The sequence below is a fragment of the Castor canadensis genome, chromosome 12, assembly GCF_047511655.1.
Source record: "Castor canadensis chromosome 12, mCasCan1.hap1v2, whole genome shotgun sequence".
NCBI lineage: Eukaryota > Metazoa > Chordata > Mammalia > Rodentia > Castoridae > Castor > Castor canadensis.
Window position 1 is genome coordinate 33,280,065 of NC_133397.1, and position 12,301 is coordinate 33,292,365.

A 12,301-nucleotide genomic window follows, 5' to 3' on the forward strand; every position below is an offset into this window, starting at 1 on the left:
GACTTCACTGCTTATTAGCTGTGTGGCTGTCAACAGACTACTTACTGTGTTTCCTCATTGGAAAATGTGGATAATACTTCATAGAGTTATTTTAGGAATTAAATGAGATAAGTACTTATAGTGTCTGGCACATAGTAAGCACCTAATAAATGGTAGCTAGTATTGCAATATGGTAGGTAATAAATAGATCATCTCAAGAGGGGGAAAAAAACAGACAATTCACTGGGAATCCAAACTCTAATCCTGTAGTTTTATTCTTAAGGAAAATCTGTAGAATGGCATGTATTCCTAAGAATCCATGAATGAGTTAATAGGTGATTTTTATGATCAGTTTATTGGTTAAAAGGTATAGGATTCACAGAAAAAGATAAAATTTAATTATTAATACTTGTAACTGGCAGGAAAATATGAAGAACAATCTAACTTAACTATACACATCATCTAGCTAGACAAAGGTCAACATTTTATACTTGCTTCAGATTTTTATAAAATGAAATAAAAGTGTGGATGCAACCAATCCCCTAGAACTCCTTTCGCAAGTTTGTCTCCTTTCCTCCTGATCACCATAGGTAGCCACTATCTGTATTTGAACTTTATCATTTCCATGTATGTTTTTATATCAAAATTGCATGTGTCAAGAAAAGGGCAATCCACTGTTTTGCATGCTTTCAAACTTCACATAAATACCATTCATATGGGTGGACATATATGTATGTATATTTATATATATTCTTCTGCAGATTGCTTTTTATGGTCGAAGTTGTATTCAGAATTTATCTATTCTGGTTCATACAGATCCTTCCAGGTCATTTATTTTAAAACTCTGAATAATATTCTACATTATGAATACATCATTTTTCTTTAAGCCACTCTTTATTGAAGGCTATTGATATGTCACTTTCACATACTGATGTATTTCCTTTGGCTGCATACCCAGTAGTGTGACTGCTGGATCATATAGTTCTGTTTTTAATTTTCTAAGGAACCTCCATACCTTTTTTTTTTTTAATAATGACTACAGTAACATACATTCCTACCAATAGTATATATAGGTTTTTTTCCTCCACATCCTCAAGAACACTTTTGTCTTTTTGATAACAGGCATTCTAACTGAAGTGAGGCGATAATTCATTGTGGTTTTGATCTACATTTCCCTGATGATTAGTGATGTTCATTTGTTTTCATCCCTGTTGGCTATTTTAAGCCTATCTAGTGTCAATTTTTAAATGAGAGATTGGCTTTTCTTGTATTAATTTGTTAAAATTCCTTATACATGCTAGATATTAACCCCTTCCCAGATAAATATTTTCTCCCATTTGCCTATTTATGCTTTTGGTTTTTTTTTTTTTTGCAGCACTGAGGTTTGAACTCAGGGCCTCATGCTTACTAGCAGGGGGTCTTACTGCTTGATCCACTCCACCAGCCCTTTTTTAATGTGTGATGGGTATTTTCAGGATAGGGTCTCAGAACAATTTGCCTAGGGTCTGGCTTCAAGCTGCTCCTCCTGGATCTCTGCTTCCTGAGTAGCTAGGATTACAGGCGGGAACCACTGACTTCTTATCCAAAAGATCCTTGCCCATTCCAATGTCCTGAAGCAGTTCCTTCTGGTAGTTTAATAGTTTCAGGTCTTATATTTAAGACTAATCCATTTTTAGTTGATTTTGTATATGGTGAGAGATAGGGGTCTAGTTCCAATCCTCTGTCTATGGATATCCTGTTTTCCCAGCACCATTTATTAAAAGGACTGTCCTTTCTCCAGTGTGTATTGTTAGCACTTTTGTCAAAGATTAGTTGGTTAAAATTGTATGGGTTTACTTCTAGACTCTCTATTACATTCTTATTGGTCTATATGTCTGTTTTCATGCCAGTACTATATTGTTTTATTTACTATAGCTTTATAGTTTTGTTTGGGGTTTTGTGTATTTCCAGGGATCAAACCTGGGGCCTCACATATGCTAGGCAAATGCTCTACTACTAAGCTACAAACCCCTCTCCCCAGTCTCTTGTAGCTTACCTTTTGAAGTTAGGTAAATACAATACCTTCTGTCACAATGAAACCCATTTACTTTGGACAATTAAAACATACTAAGAAAAAAAGGGGAAAACATTAAGATTGCTTTCACTATTTGAGGTTTTTTGTGTTTCCATACAAATTTTTTTTCTAGTTTTTTTTCTAGTTCTATGAAGAATGTCATTGGTTTTCTGATGCAGATTGCATTGATTCTATAAATTGCTTTGGGTAGTATGGGCATTTTATCAATATCAATTATTCTAACTCATGAACATGGATTTTTCAGATTTTTAATCAACTAAGAACTTTTTATAAATGATGTAAGCTACAGAATGAATTTTTTTTCCATACAGGTAACCAGTTTTGACCCAGCATCATTAATTATCTTGTTCTTTCTATACTTATTATTACCTCTGTCACATATTAGGAGTGTGTGTATATATATTTTTAAACCTCTCTTTTCTGTTCTACTATCTGTCTGTATTGGCACAAATACTACACTTTATTTACCATAAAATAATATGTGATAGAATAAGTCCCCTTGATTTCTTCTTCCTCCAAATTATTTTTGTACCTTTCTTTTCTTTTTAGGGTGTCTTACTTGTAGCCCAGGCTGCCCTTGAACTTGTGATCTTCCTGCTTCAACCTCCAGATTACAGGCATATACCACTATGCCTAGGTCCTGCCCTTTATTCTCACACATGAATTTTAGGATCAGCTTGATATGTACTGGATTTATAGATTATTATGGGGACAACTAGTATTATTACAATATTGAGTCTTTCCATCTAAAAACATGGTATGGGATGTATTTCTTATCTATTCATATATTCTTTATGAACTGAATTATTTTATTATTTTTCATAATGAAGGTCTTACACACCTTTGTGAATAGAGTCTTTGGCCTTTAATGCTTTATGTTCCATGAGCTGTCACAGAGCAAAGCAATGCTGATCTTTAGTCACTACACTGAACTTGCCTGCTAGTTGTAGTAATGCATACCTGTTTTTGGATTTGCTAAGTAGACAATTATATTGACTACAAAAAGGGCAGCTTTGTCTTGCCTATTCTTTTTCTGTCCTTTTTGCATTTAGTAGTATCTCTAACAGAATACTGAATAGAGGCAATTATAGTATTCTTTTATAGTTTCTGAATTCTCCTATAATCTAGCTACTAAGTATTATATTTCTTTTCAGATTTTTTTTCACATGCTCAACACTATGTTATAATAAATGATTTTAGAGTGAGACAGAGAGAGCGCTAGAAACTTCAGAATGACTATCAATACTAATTTATTAGGACTCTGATTAGCATTTGACAGTTACCAGACGTTCTACCCCATGTTGTCTGAATCATCTAGGCCCCAGACCTGATTTTCCTGGTGACTTAATTCTTCCTATTCTAAATAACAATATGGTTATCACATACTGATTAGCTTACTTTGTAAAGGTGCTTAGCTGAGTTCTTCAGATAGGTTATCTTAATTTTCACACACACAAAAAATCTTGAGCCCTATTACTACAATCCTTATTTTACAAATATGTGGAAGTTTAGAGAAAGTGAATAGGCTTGGCTAGATTTACACAATTAGGAAGTAGCAGTGCTTAGAGAGGAATACAAGTAGTCTGACTCCAGATTCAAGTTCTTCATTTATTCATTAACTTTCCTGGCATTGCTGTGAAAGACTTTATAGGATGACACTGGGAGCCAGCTATAGTGTCTCTCCTCTGTGGGATGTTTTTCTATGAGAGATCACTTTTTCTATGTTTACTAAGATAATAGAAACAAACGTTGACAAGGACCCTATGAGGGAGGGGCAACAGATTAAGGAATCAGCAGTTCGTATCTATGGCTTAGCTGGAAGCAAGAATTAAAATTCCCAATTTTAACACAATTAGGGGCTTCTACACAGACTTCTTTTGGTATATAACTGAAGTACTTACCTCTGCGAGGTCTTCAAAGCAGCTTCCTACTAATGGATGGGGACTGCCTTCATCTGTCATTTCAACAGTATCTTCTATATGGCCCAGTAACTTTACACTAAGTTCATGTATGTCTACTATTCGACTAAATATATTTTCTACATCCTGTCGAGAAGAGAATAGGGAAATATACTAAGTAGGTTAGGCTGTGTAATAACAGACACATTTTGAGCTAATAAAGTCATTTTGTAACCACAAAACATAGCAGATATACACTGAAAAATTTTAATGATTTACAAATATAAATGAAAGATTAATTCAAGAATTCCTTTTGCAGTGATGTACAACTTGAAATATATTTCATTAGGTCAATTCAAGAATTCCTTTTGCAGTGATGTACAACTTGAAATATATTTCATTAGGTCAATTCAAGAATTCCTTTTGCAGTGATGTACAACTTGAAATATATTTCATTAGGTCAGTAGCTTTCAACCTTTTTGGTTTTAGGATTCTTTTATACTCTTTAAAAGTTATAGAAGACTCCAAAAAGCTTTTGCTAATATCCATCATTGTTTACAATATTAGAAATTAAAGCTAATAATATTTTAAAACATTTAATTCATTAAAAAAATCAATGAACCCCACTATATATTAGCATAAAATTTTTGTGAAAACTAACTATATTTCTAAAACAACAAAAAGGAAACATTTAGTAGAAAAGTGGCAGGATTTTTGTTTTTGTTTTGTGGGTTCTTTTTGTGTGTATGTGTTTTTACATTTTTGCAAATCTCAAACATGTAGTTTAATAGAAAAAAAATAGGATTTTCCTAACTATTGTGTTTAATATTGTGATACACCATTTTGGTTGAGTACATAAAGAAAGTCTAGCTTTATATACATAACAGGAAAAGAAAAGAATATTTTAATAGCCTACTCAAATAATTGTGGTATTATTTTCTATTTTGATGCAATTTTTCTGAGACAAAATCCACATACCATAAAATTTGCCCTTACACAATGTACTTATTATTCAGTATAGTTTTCAGTGTATTTGTAGCTGTATAATCATCATCACTGTCAAATTCTAGAACATTGTATTACCCCTAAAAGACACCCTAACCCCATTAACACTCATTCTCCATCCTGCTTTCTTCCCAGACCTGGCAACCACTATTCTACTTTCTATCTCTCTATAGATTTACCTATTCTGGATGACTCATATAGATTAAATATCCTTTTATGATAGCATGCCAACATTTAAAAAGTGATCATTTCTTTCTTTTCCTTTTTTTTGGTGGTATTGGGGTTTGAACTCAGGGCTTTATGTGTGCTAGGCAGGCACTCTACCTCCTACCCATGCCTCTAGCTACAAGTGGTAGTTTCTTAAGTTAGCTGTAATGTGGAATCTGAAGCTGTATCAATTTTGTACTATTATATTAAAATCCATTGGTTACTATTACTTGATTTGATTATTTTTATCAGTGACATTATTTTTGTCAAATCACTTCTGAGGTATGGTTCATATATAGTAAGACAGACATATTTTAAATGTACTTTTTGATGAGGTTTTTACATAGCTATTCATCTTTTAACCTCCCCATCATAATTAAAATGCACAACATTTTCATTGCATTAAAAAAGTTTCCTTATGCCACATCCCCATCAACCCTCACCATCCTTACTCCCGAGGAAAGCAGGTAATCTGCTTTTTGGCATGAAGGAAGTATCTTTCTGAAGATTAAGTAAATGGAAATATTTAATCTTTTGTGTCCAGTTTCTATGCCAGCATTCATGCCATTGCATGTTTAACTACTTAGTTCCTTTTTATTGCTGACTGACATTCCATTGTGGCTATCACGTGTATACCCTTTGATAGGCATTTGGGTTATTTCCAGTTTTAGGTTATTAGAAATAAAGTGGCTATGAACGTTCATAACAAGTTTTGTATGCACATGTTTTCATTTCTCCTACCCAAACACCCAGAAGCAGAGCTGCTGGAGCGTATGGTTGGTTTATGTTTATTGCTTCATAAAACTGCCAAACTTTTTTCTAAAATGTTTATACTAGTTTACATCTCACAAGTAATGTGGGAATTTTACAATCCCACAAGCAATTGCTCCACACCCTCTTCAACATTTGGTCTTTCAGTCTTTGTTCCAGTCTTTCTAATGAGTGTGTGATCGTGCCTCCTGGTAGCTTTACTTTGCACTGTGGGCTCTTGATTTTTGTCTAAGACGTCTTAGCAACTTCATTGAAATATACAATTCACCATCTAAAATAAGTAGTTCAGTGGTTTTAGTATATTTACAGATTTGTACTATTATCACTATAATTTACTCCTTTATTTACTATTTATTATTTTCCTGCAGTGCTAGGGTTTGAACCTAGGGCTTCACACATGCTAAAAAGACAAGCACTTTAGGACTGAGCTAAACCCTCATTCCCTACTCTTTTATTTTTTAATCTTTAAAAAAAATTGTCATAATTTGAGCAGCAGTCCCAGCTTCTGTAGTGAGAGCACCGTTTCTCCATCAGTCACCTATAGCTAGGTAGGAATTCCTAGTATGTAACCCTCAGACAACTGCATCTGCTCTTGCTCAGCGTATCCTCAGGTCCTGCGTGGGGCAGTTGCACTATAATCCTGAAACCAGTAATTCCCTCTCAGAGTTTCAATGTTACTGGCTCCTGCCTTTGTGCTCCCAAAAATACTGCTATCAAACATCTATCATAGTTATCACCACAATCTACTGAACCTGAGGGAAGAAATTAGCTCTTATTCATCTTTCAATCCCCATGGCTAAGCATTGATGCCTGACAATACAGTTGGTGCTGACAAAGTAATGGTTAAATGAGTCAAATGAAACAAGAATATCTTCCATATAAACAAAGGCTTTATTTATTTATTTTTTCTTTTTTGTGGTGCTGGGGTTTGAACTCAGGGCTTCACACATGAATGCAGGCACTCTATCACTTGAGCCATGCCTCCAGCCAAACAGGCTTTATTCTTTGGCATGGAAGATTCTATGAATTCATCTTCACTTACATAGTCAGTCTACTTTAAATTTTATTTTTTAATTTTTGATGTTTAATCTCTTGAAATTGTTGAAGCACTTTGTGAGCAGGAATTATGTCCCACGACCTTTAAATACTAACAAATTAGTAGTCATGAACTATATAAATTCAAATCTGAAGGAAATTTAACAATAGATGCAATGATAGACATATAGACAATATACTTACATTTGCTGAAAACAATTTGGAATTTGAGACGAAGGGCTCTCTAAAAACTTTTATAATTAGATTTAGTTCTCTTATATATTGTCGAATTTCTGCCATAAATGCTTTTACCAAATCATAGTAAGTTTGTTCTCCTGAGGTGGAAGGCTCTTCATCAGTTAAAGATAATACATTTATATCTTCTACATCTTGATGAAACATATCCATCAATACCTACATGGTGATATAAAAAGTACAAAATAAGAGTCTATAGTCAAATGAAGGTAAATGCTTTGAATAAAGTTTTAAATGATTAAAAAAGGAGAACAGGCATCTGACTGTCTCTTTGGGATATAATGGCACCACCTCTCCATAGCTTCTCTGAAGTTTCCCTAAAACAGAACTCTACGTCTGGTATCATACATGCCTCCTCCAGGTTCTCTACAAATACTAGTATCTGTCTGTCTCTCTTAACCTATTACTTCTAATTTGTTCCCAAATTGCCTTGCATTTCTCTCCAACTTTGTGTCCTCTGCTCTATAGCATTTAACTCACCTTACTCCATTGCCTCCTTCCCTCATATTTGAGCAACTCTTACAGTCTTCTAGTTTAGGTTATTTCCTTCATTTTGAGAAGATAGATCATATCCTGTTTTTTCCAAGAAGTCTACCATTATCACTCTTGGTAAAACTCATCTTTTCCCTTCTTATGAACTTCTACAGTATCCTATCCCTATAATAAAATGCTTTATCTTGTGCTACTTTCTGCTTATTTCAAAAATATAAGTATCTCTTCATCAATTCTGGAGCCTTGGTTTTAGATTCTCTTGCATTTCTTCTCTGTGTGAGCACATAATAAGTACTCGAGATTATTTCTCTCATTCACTAAAAATATTAAACATTTAAGATTCATTTTTAAATAATAATTTTGAAAACCAAATACTTATTCATTTTAAAATCACATTTGAAATTCTTCAGATCAGATGATTTTTAATTTTAGATTATCATTTCTGAAAGGACAAATAAATGGTAAAACATAATTAAGTGAATTCAGTAATCAGAAAAAATATTCCAAGTTAATAAGAGTACAGTGAAAAAATGGAATGAAATGCTTCATTAGAAAATGTTTTCTTTTCTGCAAAATCATTTTCATAAAATGAAAATGCTAAGGCAAGGACTAAAAAGCTTTAGACTAAGATCTAGAGTTCAAGTCTAGGCTTTCATATTTCTCAGAAAACTCTGAACCAATTTCCATATCTGCCTGAAATTTAGCTTCCCTTTTATATTCTGTAATAAGATCACTCCCTTAAAGGAGTATCATAATGACCAAATGAGACAAACCATGTATCTGCTTAACTTGCAGTAAATGGTTGTTCTTGGTATTAGTGTTGAAACACTGCACAACTAGTATCTAAAGAAATCTAGGTGTTGAAATGAAAACCATCATTTAGTGTACACATTTTCAAAAATTGTGTAAGTAAATCCATAACCTTCTAACCTTTACAAATCAAATAAAAATTTAAGAAATTTACTATTAAAGTTCTATTACTGTAACTAACCCTAGTTGTAGCAATACAGAAGACAATAACTACATGATATATTTAAAAACATTTTAATACTATACATCTAATATCCTATTTCTATAAAGTGATATGCGGAATGCTTGCTATTGGATTACTGGAAGTAGCCCCCAGGACATAATACAGTGTACAATTTTATTCTGTTTGAATAGTACATTAGTATCCAATGAATCACAAATAAAAATAAAAATAAAACATAGAAGTTCAGTTGCTTACCTTATCAGCACACATCGCCACTTTAATATCTTGTTTTGTAATTTCATAATGCCGTATATTTCTTACATAATTCCCCACCAGCTTTAAAATGTCTGCAGAAATGTATTCTAATACTGCTACTATGTAAACAGAAACTTGGTGGTCAATTTTATAACCTAGGACTTCCTACAAAATTAAAAGAAAACTATGTTTAAACATAATACACTACAAATTTAACACATTGATTAAGAATTTTAAAAACCATGCAACTTAGCTTAACTTTTACTGAGGCCTGTCATTATAAACATTTGATTTTACAATTTAATTACCAGTGGTTCAATTTTCAATAATGTAAGTGTCACTGTTGAAAAATGTAAGCTAAGAACAGGCAAGACAAAATTGTCCCTGGTCATGTACAATACTTAAGAGGTATACATTACTAAACAGATTATCCCTAACCTAGGAAGGGAAGTACAAATTTGGTGTAAGAGATAAAATGCTCTCTGTAACCAAGTAAGAAACCTGGAAGTAACTGTGAGATGTGAGTTTTCTCTTTTATACAAAACAAGATTGAATATATTATTGGAACCTAGGAGCATCTATTAATCTTATACATCTGTCCTTCCCAAAGGGACCTGAGTACCCCCAAATACTAGTGGCACATTCCTGGTATTCCTGGCTGTTTCTATGAAAAACTTCATGCTGTGTCCTACTGAACAATGGTAGTTCTTAAGAGCATATTAAATAGTCCATCTTATTATTAGACTTTAAAGAGAATACATTCTTTTTTTGGAGCTGACCAGTTCCTAAAGAAGAACAAATTCTAAACAAGCCCACTAAGTTTACTGTAAAGCTGAGCACCAGTGGCTCATACCTATAATCCTAGCTACTCAGGAGGCAGAGATCAGGAGGATTGCGGTTTGAAGGCAGCCCAGGCAAATAGTTCAGGAGACCCTGTCTTGAAAAACCCATCACAAAACAGGGCTGTTGGAGTGGCTCAAGGTGTAGGCCCTGGGTTCAAACCCCAGTGTCACAAAAGTTTACTGTAAGTTGGGAACAGGTAGTGTTTACCTTTCAAGAATGTAAAAACTATTAAATGTATCATGATAAAGATGCATTAAGAAGTTGAAATGATATACACAGTTAGATTGTAAAACTCAAAATTTAGGATCATTACAGCATGTACCTGTCTCAAATTGTTAATTCTCTTAGAATATAATTCAACATATGGCCAATGAAAATCTTGTAAATTATAAAAGAAATGTTGAATTATTAATAAATTTATTATTTCCCATAACATGCACCATTTCCTCAAACCAGTCAGTAAGATAAAGGCAGATGGTTTCTATTCTTAACCACCAAATGTAAAATAGAACCTTTTGATAATTTTAAACATCATCCAAGTGTTTAGTCTTAAATTTTAGATAAGATTAAGGAAATCTGGATTTCCTAACACTATTACTTATGAGTATTGTGAATTTGAACTAGGGAGTTATTTAATTGCTTTCTGCCTCCTCTTCCTCATTTACAATTGTAGATCATAATAACTTTTTGGGAATTAAACTCAGAGAAAATATATGTAAGTATTAGCATTTTTGCCTGTATTACACTATATGCAAAATTGTTGCTTTCTAAAAGTATTAAGGTTTTAATTAAACAAGTTTGTTCATTGCATTAAATATGACTGAAAAGGTATTATTATGGTTTCTGGCACTTACTCTACTAGTTATGGAGAGATTAACTGACTGGCTAGTTTAGGTGATCTTCAGGGAATTTTTGTTCAAAGATTATACATTGATCTATGGGATCTCACAAAAGTTCCTACACAAAATATTAACATCTAAAGGATTTATAGGAACACTTAGGTCTAACCAAGAAGGAGAGTTTTATAATTCTCTTTGCAAGTTCAAGGAACACCTGAAATAAAATCTACAATAACTTTGCTAAGTCTCTTCAATTTGCTTATTGTTAGTGGTATGAAATTACCTTAAATTACACTGCCCAATTTATACTTTCTTATTATCATAGTACCCCTCCCACCACATGGATCCCTGGAAAACTTAAAATGAGAGAATTTTACTGTTCAGTTCAAACATTCTTAGTGTTTGAAAATGGTGGGTTTTATTTTGCTTTTCAAAGGTAAGAAGGCAATATTTCAGCTTTACCTTTAATAAAGGATGAATTTTTTCTACTGGGAGAGATAAAGGGTTTCTTCGCTTCCTCTTCTCAATAGCTGACTGGGCATCAGCTATGGCCCACTTATCAATTGGGTGAGGGAAACTTTTTTGAACACGTTCCTTGGAAAACAGGAAAATAACAACTAAGCAACAAATAAATGAAATAATGCTCTTCACTTAAAATTTACTCTTAAAATCAAAGAATAACAAGAGATTTTCACATGTGGAATAATTTACTAAAAACATACCTAAGCTAAAAGAAAACTATACTTGTATTATTTTCTTAATTACACAATTAACAGTCTAAATATTCCTTCTGTTATCTAGGGAGAAGATCATATCCTGAATTCCAACTTTACTATGACAAAACTAATGACAAGAATGAGTCATAAGTCACTATAAACATTACTTTTCCTAAAATTTCAAATGAGATCTAAGCTCAAGAAGCAAAAGTCTAGCTGGGCACTGGTAGCTTACTCCTGTAATACTAGCTACTTGGGAGGCTGAGATCGAGAGCATCACAGTTCAAGGCCAGCCTGGGCAAATAGTTCATGTGACCCTATCTCCAAAATAACCAGAGCAAAATGGACTAGTGGCATGGTTCAAGCAGTAGAGTACCTACGTTGCAAGCACAAAGCCCTGAATTCAAACCCCACCCAACCAAAAAAAAGCAAGTATTTAAATCCAGTTCCCATTACTTGTCCTTACTTTCAATAATAATTATAAGTTCAAAAAGCTTTATGCAATTGAAATCTCTAAGAAATTTTTTCTTTACCCATCATGCTAAATAAAGTACTTAACTTTAAACTATCTACAAATCATGAAAATCAATAACTTTATTGGTAACAGCAATTTTAATACACTAACTCATCTTTAAAGTCCTCCATACATCACTGATTTTAACAAACTATTTCAATTTAATTTCCAGAAGTTACTCAGTTAAAATTTCATTAAAGTAAAAGAACTTGAGTTATTATAAATCGCTGAATTTCCTTCTTTAATAAGCTAATATAATTCAATATAAATAAGAAAGGCATTTCCAACCCCTCACATTTTTTTAAACCCACTTGGAATACTGCAAGTATTGCACTACCACAATTAAAACCAGTAGAGGTCGCTCTTACATAACTTTGGGAAGGCAGATAACATTTTAAATTGCTCAGTATTCAAATAGTATGTAAAAACTACTAGATGAAATTAA

The 12,301-nt window shown here is 33.0% G+C and overlaps 1 protein-coding gene across 3 annotated transcripts in view; it reads right to left on the reverse strand.

The window, feature by feature from the left end:
- The window catches only part of Sos1 (SOS Ras/Rac guanine nucleotide exchange factor 1), a 137,168-nt gene that overhangs the window by 52,983 nt on the left and 71,884 nt on the right, over positions 1–12,301 (reverse strand). For all 3 annotated transcript variants that reach the window (XM_020161976.2, XM_074049536.1, XM_074049537.1), the window contains exons 3-6: positions 11,089–11,220; positions 8,945–9,109; positions 7,174–7,383; positions 3,955–4,098 (exon numbers count right to left, since the gene is read on the reverse strand). In XM_020161976.2, the coding sequence (XP_020017565.1) occupies positions 3,955–4,098; positions 7,174–7,383; positions 8,945–9,109; positions 11,089–11,220 (651 nt within the window). The remainder of the gene's footprint in view (positions 1–3,954; positions 4,099–7,173; positions 7,384–8,944; positions 9,110–11,088; positions 11,221–12,301) is intronic.